This window comes from Pocillopora damicornis, chromosome 6, assembly GCF_964200805.1.
Source record: "Pocillopora damicornis chromosome 6, jaPocDami1.2, whole genome shotgun sequence".
Classification (NCBI taxonomy): domain Eukaryota; kingdom Metazoa; phylum Cnidaria; class Anthozoa; order Scleractinia; family Pocilloporidae; genus Pocillopora; species Pocillopora damicornis.
The window spans coordinates 8,752,139-8,768,288 of NC_142675.1; the positions used below are offsets into that span (position 1 = coordinate 8,752,139).

Consider the following 16,150-nt stretch of genomic DNA (forward strand, 5'->3'; position numbering starts at 1 on the left):
CAATAGTTTGTCCTTGTGGGAGTGGTGATGGATGACGCCTCAGCAATGTTGCTATAACAACTGTTATTTTGAAATTTCTATGGTCATTCTAGGAGTGGCCAATTGAAGGATGCGTATACTCAGTCTGATCTTGCAATTATACTTATTTATATCTTTCTTTGTAAAAGGATCTTGGTAAACATATGCCCAAGATTGTCTGGTTGATAATTTAAGGTGCTAGGTGATGAGAGATTTATACTTCCAAGCACTGCAACCCCAGGTGCTAGCTGTGTTTAGATGTTTGTTTTGCTGTAAACAATTATGGGTCAGGGGCAGCTAGAAAATATGGCTATGGCACTGATGACAAAGGGATAGTAATGCAGCACTTATCCTTATAATAGTGCCCAGAGCTTCTTTTTACTGTCGGACTCTGTAATTGTTTGAAAGTGGTGGTGTATACCCAGACTGCAGTTTATTTTGATGTCTAGGGCTTTCTTCATGTAAGGATTGATGCACTGGAACACCAATTGGAGAGGTAAAAATAAGTGTGACTCATGCCGAATTAATCCTTTGGGTGGATAATTTACAACTGAAGGTTGTTGGTGAGAAAATTTACTAATTCAGTCTGAGTTCTCCTCTCTTACCCAGGAATATGGAAAAGGTGTAGTCACAGAGTTAGTTATTTCGGTTGACAGAATAATAAATGTCAGTGGTTGACGACCTGCCAGCAGTTTGTGATAGGGGTGCTAGATATGAACCTAGCAATTAATGGCCTTGCTCACCATAGATCTATAGTTGCTGGTCCTGGAGGGCGTAATTGGCTGAAGGTCTAAAATTCAACTTCACATGGGGATTCTGATTCTTCTTTGTTGCATGTACATGACAGGGCATAAAAATATCTTTCTTCTGGTAAAATAATGTTTACCAAACCATTGAAAAACCTCCAAGGAGAATTAAGCTCCATTTTTAAAAATTATATTCCTCCTGGCCTCATGAGAGTGCATGGTGATTGGGTGATGCTAGTGCAGGTTTGTTGCATGCTTGTAATCACATTTAGCTGCTTTTTCATTGCAGTTTCAGTTGCAGATGGAGGTTGCATCCCCTTTCTTTTAATGCTGCATGTAGAACAAGGTTGTTTGTTGGGTTTCTTTGCCTTTATTGTAGTGGTAACTGTTATAGGTGGATTTTGCTATTAGACACACATTTTTGCCAGTGGGCACATATTTTTATGAAGGTGATAATATTACTGAGACTTTTAAGTCTGTTGATTTAGATGTTATTGTTTCACAGTTCAATGAACTAAAAAACCACGTTTTGTACTGGTACATGAGCTTCAATGACTCTATTGTATTGGTGACAATTAGAGTTACCTTCATCCAGTAGAGTTAGTACATGGCTTAAAAAGGTGCATTTAATATCAGTGACTGTGCAATCCGTTTATCATCTATAATCATCTAATAATCTATAATCATCAACAAGTAAAGAAAACATGAATTGACGGAGTTTTAGAAATGCTTTTAATGTCCCCAGATGCGATAATGAAATAGCGACTGAGGAGGAAATCTACAAATTCCTTTGAAGCTGCTCCTCCATCCAGGAATGTGGGTGCTGGGAGGGAGACCTGGTGTCATGTTGGGTGATATACCTTTGGGGAATTACATTTAGTTTTGCACTGAAAGGAATGATTAATACCCGGTATTGCCCAATCCCATGAAAATTGGGATAGCTAGGGTGTGTAACATGAGTTTTGGCAAATCTCTTATTAGGGTTTTTTTTGGTGTTCCTTGCCCAAAAGGATTTAGAAAATGACATCACGATTTGAAATCATTCTCAATCTCAATTGGCTATCGGGAATTTTTTTTTTCGAATGGGTTTGATTAACATTACTTAATGTCAATTCTCTGTTTGACAGGTCATCCTGGAAAAGTTATGGCTACGGCTATTTCGCCATTTGCGTCTACGAAAGAGACTACCAACTATGCAAGGCTATGCCGCCTCCTGGTGGATGTTGGATCTCAGGTGCTTCGGTCCACTTTTGACAAAATACATCCACCAGCGACTCTACATACAGTTTTAGGAAGTACCTCAGTGCATTACGCCACATTGCAATCACTGTACAAAGGGAGGAAGAAAGTGCTGAATCCCACGCAATGGGGGAAGTTGTACCCTTCTCACGTACCCGTGTCTTCTGCAGCCTTCGATATCACACTTCTAACGGAGCTTCTTAGAAATATCTGTGGTTTGGGCCCTCCTGCCAATGGATGGGATCGTCTTCCCTTAGTTATAAACATAAGCATTGCAGATGACATCGCCAGAGTGAAGTATTACAGGAACACTGTGTACGGCCATGCTTCTCAAGCCTCTGTGGATGACAGTAGTTTCAGTGCTTACTGGCAGGAAGTAAGAGAAGCTTTGGTGAGACTGGGAGGAGCTCGTTTTAGAGCTGAAATCGACAATCTTGAGCACGACTGCATGGATCCAGATGTCGAGGAGCATTATCGTGAACTGATGAAACAATGGAAGAAAGACGACGACAGCATCAAAGACAAGCTTGAAGAAATTGAAGGTAAGGAAAACATTGTCCACTGCCAATGTGGATGAATCAGAAGGCTACAAAAGTATATATATTTCAGTTAACACAGCAGTGCAGGCTAGCTCATGAAATTTCATTTGGGTCGGAACTAGTCTTATATTTTGAAGGTATTTTTGCGTCATGTGTGAAGAATGAAGAATTATCCCCAATTTTGAAACTGTGTGTTCATTTGTAGTATTTTGACCTTTTCTTGTGCATGATGACGGTAATCGCTGGATGTCGGCCAACGCAGCATACTTTGGTAATTTACTGATCTAAGGGTACCTCCCTGCCACCACTCACACTGGCCATACATGAAGATACTCTATAATGTGTGGGATGCCACCGAATGTGGGATATTCTGCCCTGGCTACCTCTCGGATATGATGGTGTTTTGACAGCACTCACACATATGTATGATCGTAGGCAAGATAGGTGATATAAATTTGCTTATGAAAATGTGTATACCTTTTAAAATTTTCAGATTCGCTGGATAACACGAGAGACACAATTGACAAGATAGAGATCGAAGTGAAAGAGGTGAAAGAGAAGCTGAGTAGTCTGACGGCCTCAGCTGAAAAAAGCGCACAAGGTTAGTTGGTAGAGAGAGCTACTCACCGCAAAGAAATTATTAAGAGTGACACTGTTTTCTTGGCTACATTACGCAGCTCATATGCATGACGACGGTAATCGCTGGATGTCGGCCAACACAGCATACTTTACTAGTCTAAGAGCACCCTAGTCACCACTGGCACTGGCTTTACATGAAGATTCTATGTAATGTGTGGGATGCCACGGAATCTGAGATTTTGCCCCTGGCTACCTCTCGAATTTGATGGTGTTTTGACAGCCCTCATACATATGTATCATCGTAAGCGGGATAGTTTATCGTCTTATTTTAGTATTACCTTTCTTATAATGAACCTAACTTCCTAGTAGCGTTAGATGTGACCCGCATATTCCCGAATGAAACCAAATCCTTCCTCCTGGCGTATTGTGGAGTATTCAATTCTACATGGGAAAATAGTTTAATGTGGATCGTCTTGAGTAAAATAGGTTAGAATAAGATCTATGTGGTTATTTTAAATTTCCTGAGGAAAAGACTGTCGGCAAAACCTCCCACTTGATCGCAGGCGGGTCTCTAGATTTCTCCAGCTTTGAATCACCGCGGTGTTGGGTAACTCATGATGTTTTCATTTTGGACGGAACCAGTCACATACTTGGAACGTTATTCTAGCGTTATGTGTGAAAAATGAAAAATTAACCCAAATGTACACATTGTTTTCTTGGGCAATACTTTTTCTGTTCGTGGGTACTCTTTTATAACTGCTGGAGTGCATTTTGTAATTTCTAAGCGTCTTATTGAGTTTGATCTATTCGGAATCGACTAGTTATTGATATACGTTCCATTGTTTTGTCTGCGCCTAAACGTGAATCTGTGGTGTAAATGTGCCTATGAAATTGCGCCTATCTTTCTTACATTTCCAGATTCGCGAGAAAAGATGAGACACGACCTCAGAGACACAACTGAGAAGATGGAGATTAAAATGAAAGAGATTTTAGAGATGCTTAGTAGCCAGACGACCACTGTGGAAAAAAGCACAGATGAAGGTTGGTTACTAGAAAGAGCTACTCACACATAAACTGAACTATCAACAGGGATTCTGTTAACACATCTTTTGAGCATGACCACCCTATTCGCGTGATGTCAGACAATTTAACATTTTTGTAGGTAATGTATTGTTGTAAGAGCACACCTTGGCTTTTAACCTGCTCTGGCTACAAATGAAGATACTTGGTAATGTGTGGGATGAATGGGATAGTATGGAGGTGAGGCTACCTCTGGGTGTTGGATAGTTTTCTGACAGCACTCATACGAGAAGGTTATTGTCTTATACTAGTTTTACTTTTGTTGAGGACGTAAGGAGAAATGAGAGGGCGGAAAGGCGTTCTCTGGTTTTTATTAATTAGTTCTTGCAATGTCGCTTTTACTGACAAAAATCTTTCTCAGACTATCGGCTCCAATGATATCAATATTTATATCTTAGGTTTCACTATTAGAAACCGCCGAAGCTGGGCCAAAAGGTTTTTTAGAATGTTGTATAGAATAAAAAGAAAACACAAAGGAAGGGAAAAGGATCTATTTAGTTAACTTTTAATAAATAAAGTGACTCTCACTCGGACTAAAATTTCCAATGTTATTCAACGAAAGGGTCTCTTGAGAAAGTGAGAAGCGAAATGGCAAAGATGGACAATGAACTTAAAGAAGTGAAGGAAAAGCTGTGTACTTTGGCAACCCCTGTGGGAGAAAGTAAGAATGAAGGTCAGTTGAACTATACAATAAAAGTTATCCTGCTTAACTGCAAATTTAGCCGTAGTTAACAATGTTCTGTATGTAAGAGAGAGATCATCCTATCTTAGAGAGAGTCAGTTTTTCAATTTAAACAATCTCTGGAATAGTCTCTGTGGTGTGCTTTCATTCCCTTCAATTATTTAAACTTTCACCCGTAATTAGCCCGGAAACATTACATTTTTATTATAAGGGAGAACGATATAAAAATAAAGTACAGTTTTAACGAAAATATTGGCATTAAGTTCGGCTCCATGTTAGAAATTAACAGAGAAGGTTCGACGGCATTTATAAGCTAAATGGCCTTTGGTCATTAAATTAACATGAATCATACATTGATACCTTTTCACCCGTCCAAGTAATTTCTTTGGCAATGGTGTCGAACTCGTTCACTTATTTAAATTCAGTGCCGAATACCTAGCAGCATTAAATGTGATCCGCATATTTCTGAATAAAATAACTAAACTCTTCCTTCTCTCATATTGTGGAGTATTCAATTCTACATGGGAAAATAGTTGAATGAGGATCTTCTCGAGTAAAATAGGTTAGAATAAGATGTATGTGGTTATTTTACATTTCCTGAGGAAAAGACTGTTGGCAAAACCTTCCACTTCATCGCAGGCGAGCCTCCAGTTTTCTGCAACATTTGTGATGAAACCGCGTGACAAAGAAGGCAGAAAGGCGTTGTTTGGTTTTCATTTATTAGTTCGTAGTCTCGCTATATCCCGAAAAAGCCTTGCTCAGACAATGGCTCCAATAATATGATGTAATTTATCTTACAACAGAAATTCACTGTTAGACACTGGTAAAGCTGAACAAACAGAGAGGTTCAACTGAATTCATAATCTAAATGGCTTTTAATCAGTAAGCATGAATCATACACTAAAACCTTTTTGCGTAGTCCTAGTAATTTCTTTGGCAACGGTATCGTACTCATTTGCATATTTAAATTCAGTGCCGAATACCAGAGAGGTATCATAATTTTCAACGCTGCAGTCATTAGATTTCTTACTTATCTTGCTACTGCTAGGTATTTTTGATCCAACTGAGCTTATCAATGGAATTTGCCAGCTGTAAAAGACTCGTGAGGGATGGCTCTCACCATTTCCATGGTGTGAAGAGTTTCAGTTTTTTCTTGGCAATATTTTTACAAGGCTCAAAGTGGTCAGAAGAAAGAAAACGAGAGGAGAAATCACTGACGTATTTGTTGACATGTCGTCAATACTCGATCCGTATGAAGAGTATTCAGCGCCGAGAACAGTGTTGATTGAAGGAGAACCTGGTATGGGAAAAACCACCTATTGTTAAAAGTACGCCTACGACTGGGCCACAAAACAGCAAGAACTTCAGGGCTGCGGCTCAACAGAATTAAAATTGGTATTGTTGCTGAAATGTCGAGATATCCACTCTGACGTTTGGGAAGCCATTGATGATCAGCTGCTGCCCCTAGGCATCGATGAAAAAGTCAAACAACAATTTTTTCAGTTTATTCGTGAAAATCAGTCCAGCATTTTATTCATATTGGATGGATTGGATGAGTTACCATCCGGGAAATTGTCGATGTTTTCCAAATTAATTGAAGGAAGAGAACTCCCTAGATGCCACATAGTTGCAACAGTAAGACAAGAAGCTGGAAAAGAGGTGAGAAAATGTTGTGACGCGCTGCTTCAGATCGAAGGATTCACTGAGAAGCATGTGATAGAATTTGTCACCAGGTACTTTAAAGAAAGGACGGATTTAGCCACCAAGCTCTCGCAACGGATGTCGCGAGATAAAAACCTGACAGAAATAGCGGCCAATCCTCTAAACACAGCACTTCTTATGCGAAGAGTTTGAGGGCTCACTCCCAGAAAGCAGAGCTCAACTGTACTTGGATATGGTTGAATGTGTTTTGAGAAGATATAGAAAAAAGAAGGGACTATTAGAAAAGATCGAAGACCTGAGAAACCATTACAAATCGCAATTATATCACCTTGGAAAGGTAGCGTTGAATGGTTTACTTGACTATAAGCTGCATTTAAATGAAAGTGAATTGAGAAACCATGCAAAAGACCTGACTGAATTTGGGTTTCTGTCAGTGCAGCCTGGTGGCAGCAAACTGAGACAAACACTGCATTATGCCTTCTTACATAAAAGTTTTCAAGAATTCTTTGCAGCATTCTTCATTTGTTCTCAGATTCAAAGCAAGGAAATGAAACCTGAAGAACTAGTTTCCGATCCAAGGTATTTCGTTGAACTTAAACAAATACTTTTGTTTTCGTGTGGAATTTTGGCCATGAAATGCGATGAACAGGTTGTCGCTCTTGTAAAGAGTTTAACAAATGAAGTCAACAAAAATAAAGGCCGTGATGCAAAAATTGTATTGGAGGCCATCAACGAATGCAAAAGGGAAAAAAGCGATTCTCACTCTTATTTATCGAAGTCGTTTGGTACTGGTTTGAATCTGACCAATTTGGATTTGCGAAGGAATGGTATTAGTGATGCGGATGCTACATGTATTGCTGAGGCAATCAAAGTGAACAAGACGCTAACCAATTTTGATTTGTCTTGGAATAATATTAGGGATGCGGGTGCTACATGTATTGCTGAGGCAATCAAAGTGAACAAGACGCTAACCAATTTGGATTTGTGTTGGAATAATATTAGTGCTGCGGGTGCTACATGTATTGCTGAGGCAATCAAAGTGAACAAGACGTTAACCATTTTGGTTCAGTCTTAACAACTAAAACAACTTTGAAGTAAAAGGACACTGCCTTTAAAGTAGGCAGGTTTCCTTGAAAATTGAGGGCCGAAGGCCCGAACCTCTAGGGGGGTCCGGGGGCATGCTCCCCCGGGAAATTTTTTAAAAGATAAGTCTCCCAGAAACGCATTTTCCTGCAATCTGGAAAAGAAATCTTCTTACAATGATGCATACTTAATCTATTATAATAAAAAAGAATGGTACTCTGGGGAACTTGTTTATTTCACTGTTGTTTTCGGAGCCTCTTTTTATCCTACAGTTACAAGTTAAAGGCCCATTTTCAACCGTGATGCAACGCGCGCTGCGACCCAATTTCCTGTAACACGGAATTCCCAGATCTCTGGAAACCTTCTGATATCGTCTTTCTCAAGAGCCACCCTGAACATATAGTCAACAGTTTTACGGTAAATACATTCGCCGTTTGTCATTTCACAGTTTCCTTACAGTATTTTGAATTTTGTCTTGAAGAATACGAAGAAAATTTTTTGTGTCACGCTTGGATCTCTTCGTACTCTATGAAGAGTCGGCGAAGAGGACAATATTCAAATTTTTTCACTTTCTAGAAGCGCTTGAGGATTCTAAATGAAGACAAAATACTTCCCATAGAAACTGGTATTTTCCAAAGAGAAATATGGAAAAATATCCGACTGCTGAACGTTTAGTTATTTAAAGACCGTGTCCGGTAGTGTCTGGTGAAAATTTTCTTAGTGTCACGCTTGGATCTCTTCGTACTCTGTGTACAAGGTCAGCGAAGCGGAGAACGTTGGCATTTTTTCACCTTTTAGAAGCGCTTGAGGATTGTTAATGAAGGTAGAATATTTTCCGGTGAAAAATTAATATATTTCAAAGAGAAATATGGAGTTATTTGAGGACCGTGTCCAGCCGTATCAAGCACTTGGATGGCTTCGTACTCTGTGCAAAATGCAGACTACGGATCGCAGACCGGGTACAAAATGTAGACTGAGAATTTGTACTGTTTTTTCGTCTGATACGTGATAACATGGCATCTTACAACTTACCGAGCGTCACGGAAGCGCTTTTCAGCGATCATCTTTCGCGATTATTTGCACTATTGTGGAATATTCCTTGCCTGTCTCTTAATCACAATCGTTCTTAATTTTTTTCAAGCCTCATTTAGTATTCTCATTTTCCGCGCGAGTTGGTTGGCGTGATGTCTTTACAGAATTTACCAACTTACTAAAAGTAGATGTGGATGTAAATGGATGCCACTATTGAATATTTAACCTGCGCAATATTCGAGAAATTCATCTTATTAACCGATATGTGTTCATTTTGCTGACAAAAATGCGAACCAAGACCAGAACTTTTCTTTCGACTTGATATATTTTCAACGTTCAGAAGTGTACACATACTGATTTCCCCTTAGTGTCTTGTATTGTCATTGGTTTTCATGAGAAACCGGAGAATTTTTATAGGGAAAAGCCAAGCGTTGCCCTCGTGACTGGCCATTTGTCAACTTTTTTGGTGGTTTTATCTCTCGTTGGTTTGGTGACTACGCAAATATTAATATGTGAAAATCAGATTAGATGAAGACTTGAAATTCTATTAGGAACGATTGTGGCCGCTTTGTTAAAAATCAAATGCAATGGCCGCTTTGTTTAAAACAAAAGACATCAAGAAACGGGCAAGGAATATTTAATAGATAATTATTGCGGCAGTCAGCGTTATGAGATATATTGCAGCCAACTGAGGGCGTAGTCTGCCTAATGACCTCTGCCCATCCCACCTCCAGCCCACACAAACTTTTTTCCGATCCCCATCACTACGAATGCACAAGTTTTCTTATCACACAACTGCCCAAAAATAAAAGAAAATTTATTCCAAAAGTCTTGAAAGTTCACATAAACCGAATTCATCTGCACCTATATTCAGCAAGTCCAAGAAATCAATTCAAACCTAAGCCATAACATGAATGAGCTGGCTCCAAGAGCCCTTTGATTTTCATTACTTCAAAGTTTCTAGCGTCTCTCTTTCATTAAAAACCAAGACAAAAAACATTCATAGGCAGTGTTTTTTATTTCTGTTGCGAGCTGAAGAGCCATTCCATGAAATTTGATCACTGAAAGCTTCCTGAACGGGAGGTTTGTGGGGTGGGGGAAGGGGAATTGACAATAGGGGGGAGGTGGGGACACAATAGGGACGAGGTAAACAAAGTTGTTGTGGATAATTCTAAAATGGTAATGTGTGCCGGCGGATGCTTACTTCCGCAAAGGCCTAGTACTTAATGACGAGTCAGAAGAGCCCCAGATATGAAGGGATGATTGTTGATTTCCTACCTGTTTCAAGACCTTGGGGAAATTAGCTGGCTGCAGGAAGATCAGGATTGGCACCAATTATAAATTCTTTCATCGAAAGATTGGTGGATAGAACTTGGTCCAACAGACTGTAAACAACTCTTATAAAAATTTCTTACAAAGGAGCTCTCCTAAATATATAGTTAATCATGTTTATCATGTTTATTCGATTAAACGCCGCGGCGTTTATTAAAATTTTCGTGATTTAAGTGCGATGTTTATTCGAGGGCGGCGTTTATTTAAAACTCAATTTACTTTTTGCAAACAATAGTATGGTAACTGACCATTTTAATTGTAAAAAATAAAAACACGTTCTAGTGCTTGTCCTCAATTTCACAATCTGCGTGTTAATACTACTGCAATACTTAATGTGAAATAAAGTGAACATAGTTCACCCAATTTCAATGTCTCTGTCCTCTTCATGATCCGAATCCAAAAGATATAATGACGGATGTGCTCTCTCAAAATCAGAACCGGTACATTCAAAGGGATTTGTGCCTTGCTTACTCAGAACTTGTAACTGCGATAGAAGCAATAATCGTGCACTGCCACAAGGCTGTCGTTCCTTGGAGCAGTGAATCATGTCGTCCACGGGAAGGTTCAACATGCAGCTCGAGAGAGTTTTTTTTTATTACCTCTGTGGGTAGCTCTGCTCAAGAATCAAGAATTCACTCCAAAATGGTACTTTTCGGGGATAATTTCAAATTTTAGCAGCTGTTTCTTCGTGAATTCCCACGGTACCCAGCCAATCATTCCTTTTAAGTGCAAGTGGCCTTGAACGGCTTGTTCCAAGAAACGTCCGGTGCCTGGATATACTTGGGGCGTAGACCGGACCCTTCTGGCACTATTACTTGATCGATTTTTTGTTCCGACTGCAATACGTAAGCAATACTATCTTCAGTTTTGCAGTCGAAGAAGTTCCAGGCTAATAGTAATCAACCACCAACCTGTATTTCATTGCCCTTGGGCCTGTTTACATGAATGTGGGGGACCCCAGGTAGGTGAGGTGACCCGCCTTACCGTGGGCTAAAAATAGCCAGCGTTTACATACAATCTTACAACCCCGGGATGCTAGGATGAAGTTTCTCGAGGTTGTTATCACACTTGCAATTAAGGAGTTTAAGATGTCACTAGGACGTGTTGTAAAAACATTGCAGAAAAAACGTAATTAATTTTCCTCTAAGATTTTGGCCAATAGCTCGATGCGTTAACCGTTTCTGACAGTACAACGTCTTCACTTTGGCATAACGTGTGAATGTAGTGTTGAGTTAAAAGTAAAAACGTGACTAAATCGCTGTCGAGGTTTTATTGCTAAGTGAATGTAAAAATTGATGTTTTAACGTTTTAGTTCTGCATGAGAAGACCAAGAAATGTACAAAGTCTCAACACACTCGTGTTTCGCTGTTGCTTTCCTTATTTGATCCTTTTGTAACATGAACGGCGCCCCGCGTGGGCGGGTTAACCGACCTTGAGACGTTTACATGGCAATGTTGCCCCCTTGCTGTCAGGGTTACCCTACCCAGCAGACTGGGCAACCCGCCTAGACGGGTCGCCCCACATATCATGTAAACGTGATAATAGATTATATGGACAGGCGGGTTACCCAGCTAGGCGGGTTACTTCACCTATCTGGGGCTCCCCATCTCCTTGAAAACAGGCCCTCAGTAGTCATCGGTCTGCTTTTTTGAGTCTATTATTCGAATAAGAGTCGCGTAATGATTTGGCATTTATTCGGGGGCGGCGTTTATCAATATTTTTGCTTTAAAATACGGCAGTTACTCGAGGGTGTTTCATCGAATATAACGTAAACCGACATATCCGAACTCATATAATGCTCATAAGAAATTGATCGATTCTAAAATAGAACAGGACAGTTGTAAATGCATTTTGACCCTCTCGATGAGCAGTTTGGTGTACAGTTAAACATGATTTATTTCTGTGTGATTTGTTGAGGACCGACATCATTCAGTGTACCAATCTCAATCAGCGGAATAGACCAGTTTGTGCGCACGTATACACTATAGTACATGAAGAAGCCTAGAACTTAAGAGAAGTCAGTAATTTTCAAGAATCCGGCGACACAAGCAAAAATTCAACTTTTTTTATTTGCTCCAAAGACCCTTTTGGTGAATTGTTTTCAAAAATAATATTCAAAAGTTCCAGCGAGTTTTTATTTTGGCAAAAAATACGAAAGTTCGAAATCGGCCAAAACGTACCTAATTTGCATAATTTATATCGGGCTTTCAGTGCATTTTCACAACGCTCGTAGTAGACAACGAAAAATTATCTTGGATTCATTTTTTTCATCCCTTGGAATAGCTCTCCAACTATATTTCCTCTCCAACTAAACTTTCTTTCGTTTGTAACCACCCGCGTAAAGTACATTACATTTTGTATTCCGTTTGTAAGCTGAATTTTGCCATATTTCAGACGACCATAACATCGGGGGTATACGAATGTACATAAAATAAAAGAGCTCTTTTCAACGAGCAATTCTTCATGTTTATCATGTAAAAATATTATTTTTGGCCCGTGAAAAGCGAGCGCGCCAGACCAAAATATACAACGTGCATTTTCACGGAGTTCGGCTATTTTCTTTGCTGTATTCCTATTGCAAATCACACGCTATTGGGACAAAACTCGAAGTGTTTGGTCTCTACTTCTGTTTTGATTCATTTAAATCTATCAATTTTAACTTAAAAATTACCCTACCTTTATTGTTAAGGGAACAAACCACCGTTTTACGTAGAGTTTTTGAGTTTATTTTTCTCGAGTGCTAAATAAACAAATCGCTGTTTATAAAGATACCAACTCTGTTGACGTGTTTTTGGCTGAAATTGGCCCGTCGCTTATATTGTTCTTTAATTTATAATCTATCCCACTGGCATAATTTTAGAGCAAATTACAGGTAACTATAAATGTTGTTGTAAACACGTGAGTGTGAGCTAAATAAAATCTTCGCATACATAAAATGTTCGAAACATGTAGCTGTCGCAAGAAAATACTTGCTTGTGCCTGAACCTCATGTATACATTCGGTGTTTTGCTCGGTTGCTTTTATAGATTTCTACTAATGTCACTGTAATGAAAATAGCATGTTTGTGCAGCCCAGTTGTTTAGATACATTTTCAAATTAACTCTAGGTTGGAATTCTATTTGAAAAGATTGTCGAAGAAATCTGAGAAATAATGCAACATATTCCATCTCAGACACTGATTCATGGATTACCGTAGTAGACCACTTTCTAACCCTGCCGAGAAATTATTCTCATGCAACATATAGAGAAATGCACTTATGTATATGTAGTCCAATATCGAACATGGATACATTAATGTAAAATTAAATAAATCAATTTCATCTGGAATACATCGATTTTGGATGTCATATATCGATGTTGTGCAGCATACATCGCTTTCCTGACTCATTATCTTTGCTTGGAAATCCATAAGCCAAAAACAAGACCTTTTGTGATTGTTACGTGGTATAGACCACCTGACTCTCCTATTGGCATTTTTTCACCTTTTGAATCCCTAATTGGGAAATTGGATAGTGAAAATGTAGAATTTTTTGTACTGGGAGACATGAACTGTGACATGGTTACTGCACGATATGACAATGATACATCCAAATTAAAGAATATTGCTGATGTCTACGGACTCGAGCAACTCATTGCTGAACCGACGAGGATAACACCCACCTCGTCAACTTTAATTGATTTAATTTACACCAACTGCTCGGATAAGATCGCCTGTTTGGGAGTTTGTCATGTTGGGATAAGTGATCATAGCATGGTGTATGTTTATAGAAAACTTTCTCTGAACGGGATGTCGAATAGACATAATTCAATAACATACAGAAATTTCCGGAAATAGTCGATTGCCAAAATTTTCGAGATGATATTCAGTCTCAATGTTGGAATAATGTATATGAGTCTTCCGACCCAAACGAGATGTGGCAGCAATGGAAATGTACATTTCTAGCTATCGCTGACAAACATGCCCCACTGAAAACGATGCGCGTTCGTTCACGAAGTTCTCCGTGGATTACCGCTGGGTTGAAAGACTTGATGCATAATAGAGATATATTAAAAATCAAAGCAATCAAAACAAATGATCCCAACAATTGGGCTGTGTTTAAGAAACAAAGAAATTTAGTCAATAAGCAAGTACGCTTAGCAAAGCAAGTTTATTACCAAAATATTTTAAACAAGCACACTAGCGACTCCCGAAAGACCTGGCAGACTATAAACGAGCTAACTTCACTTAAATCTGGGAAAATGTCAGTGACATCACTAAAAGTGAATGGATTAACGATAACTAATCCACTGGAGCTATCAAACGAATTCAACAACCATTTTGCTAATATTGGTCCAAAACTTGCCAGTGAGATAGATTTTGATAGTAGTAGCTATAAACGATATCTTGCCGGTACAGATAAACGGTTTGAGCTCCAACCTACTAATCCAAATAAAGTATTTTCACTTTTAAATAAACTAGACAAGTCAAAAGCAACGGACCTTGACACAATATCTGCTAGGTTTATCAGGGAATGCGCTGACCTTATTTGTGTGCCGATATGTGATATTTTCAATCAATCTATTAGCCAAGGGAAGTTCCCAGATGATTGGAAATATGCAAGGGTTACACCTCTCTTTAAACAGGGTAACCGCGATGATGTCAACAATTACCGCCCAATATCGGTGATTCCAATAGTGGCGAAAGTGTTTGAAAGGATAGTTTACGATCAATTGTATGCCTATCTGGAAGAACATGATATTCTATATCAAAATCAATCAGGGTTTCGTGCTACTCATTCAACTGTAACAGCATTGTTGGAAGCGACAGATTCTTGGGCATATAATATTGACAACGGGAAAATCAATGGAGTCATTTTTCTAGATTTGAAAAAAGCTTTTGACACTGTTGATCATCAGATCCTCCTATCGAAATTAAACTATTATGGCATACATGGCAAATCTTTCAAATGGTTTCAGTCATACTTGGAAAACCGCACACAGAAATGTTCTGTGAACGGGTCGCTGTCCAGCAGCTGCTCATTAACTTGCGGCGTCCCCCAGGGGACCATCCTCGGTCCACTATTGTTTTTATTATATATCAACGATCTTCCAAATTGTTTATCAAATTGTGAGCCGAGGATGTATGCTGACGACACACCTTACATATGCGGGCGGTGATCTTGAGAGTATACAGCTTTGTCTGAATGAGGACTTAACAAACGTTTTCAACTGGCTACAAGCGAATAAACTCACACTGAATATGACAAAAACCGAATTCATGCTAAAAGGGTCAAGGCAGAGACTGGGTACTCTCACAGCTTCACCAACAATTAGAATGAACAGCACTCAGGTGAGCCAGGTTACTTCTACAAAATCGCTTGGTGTGATTATAGACGATAGGCTCGATTGGCATAGTCACATCGAAAAATTAACAAAAAAGATTGCCTCTGGTATCGGGTGCCTAAAGCGAGTCAGGCATCTGATCCCAGCATCGACCTTACATCTGCTTTACCAAGCTTTAGTAAAACCTCACTTTGATTACTGTGACATTGTCTGGGGTAGCTGTGGGATAACGCTACGAGATAAGCTGCAGAAATTACAGATTAGAGCAGCCCGTGTTTTGACATTTTCCAGCTATGATGCCGATGCAACTAAGCTACTTGAATTTTTAAGTTGGAAAAATCTGACAAGCCAGCAGGAAATTCATAGAGTTACCATGGTTTTCAAATGTCTGCACGGGCTAGCTCCTGAATATCTTAATTCTAAGTTTAAATGGCGTAACTCTGCTTATGACCTCAGGGACTCTGAAAATAAACTCAATGTTCCTCTACCTCGCACTAACTATTATCGAAAAAGCTTTAGCTATAGTGGAGCCACATTATGGAATAGTCTTCCATGTGATATAAGGAACACAGAGTCTCTGGGGTTATTTAAACGCAAGATCAATGCCACTCTATAACGCACGGCATTCACGGAAAACAGCTTTTAAATATTAGTTAGTGTTTTAATTTTTAAATAGTTTTAGTTAATGTAATTGCTGATGAATTGTTTCGTGCTTAAATAAAGATTATACTATACTACTACTATACTATACTATACTATTCATGCATGACCTTATATAACTAAAAGATGTTCAATAAAACTAATAGATGAGGAAGCGGAAATAGAAATGACCGGAA

The 16,150-nt window shown here is 39.1% G+C and overlaps 3 protein-coding genes across 7 annotated transcripts in view; all 3 read left to right on the forward strand.

Annotated features, from left to right (window-relative positions):
* LOC113664310 (uncharacterized) overlaps positions 1–16,150 on the forward strand; it is a 225,051-nt gene that overhangs the window by 19,082 nt on the left and 189,819 nt on the right. The gene's annotated exons all lie outside the window — the stretch shown is intronic.
* Positions 1–16,150, forward strand: part of LOC149043801 (neural cell adhesion molecule L1-like) — a 62,075-nt gene that overhangs the window by 6,485 nt on the left and 39,440 nt on the right. The window lies entirely within an intron of this gene.
* LOC149043802 (uncharacterized) lies at positions 1,850–5,190 on the forward strand. Its single transcript, XM_089210607.1, has 4 exons — positions 1,850–2,545; positions 3,036–3,143; positions 4,040–4,162; positions 4,764–5,190. The coding sequence occupies exons 1-4, from the start codon at positions 1,870–1,872 to the stop codon at positions 4,931–4,933; spliced, it is 1,077 nt and encodes a 358-aa protein (XP_089066733.1). The 5' UTR covers positions 1,850–1,869; the 3' UTR covers positions 4,934–5,190.

Coding starts and splice junctions, on each gene's coding strand:
- LOC149043802 (XM_089210607.1), top strand. CDS start 1,870: ATGTCAATTCTCTGTTTGACAGGTCATCCTGGAAAAGTTATGGCTACG. Junction 2,546..3,035: donor CAAGCTTGAAGAAATTGAAG/GTAAGGAAAACA, acceptor TAAAATTTTCAG/ATTCGCTGGATAACACGAGA. Junction 4,163..4,763: donor GGAAAAAAGCACAGATGAAG/GTTGGTTACTAG, acceptor ATTCAACGAAAG/GGTCTCTTGAGAAAGTGAGA.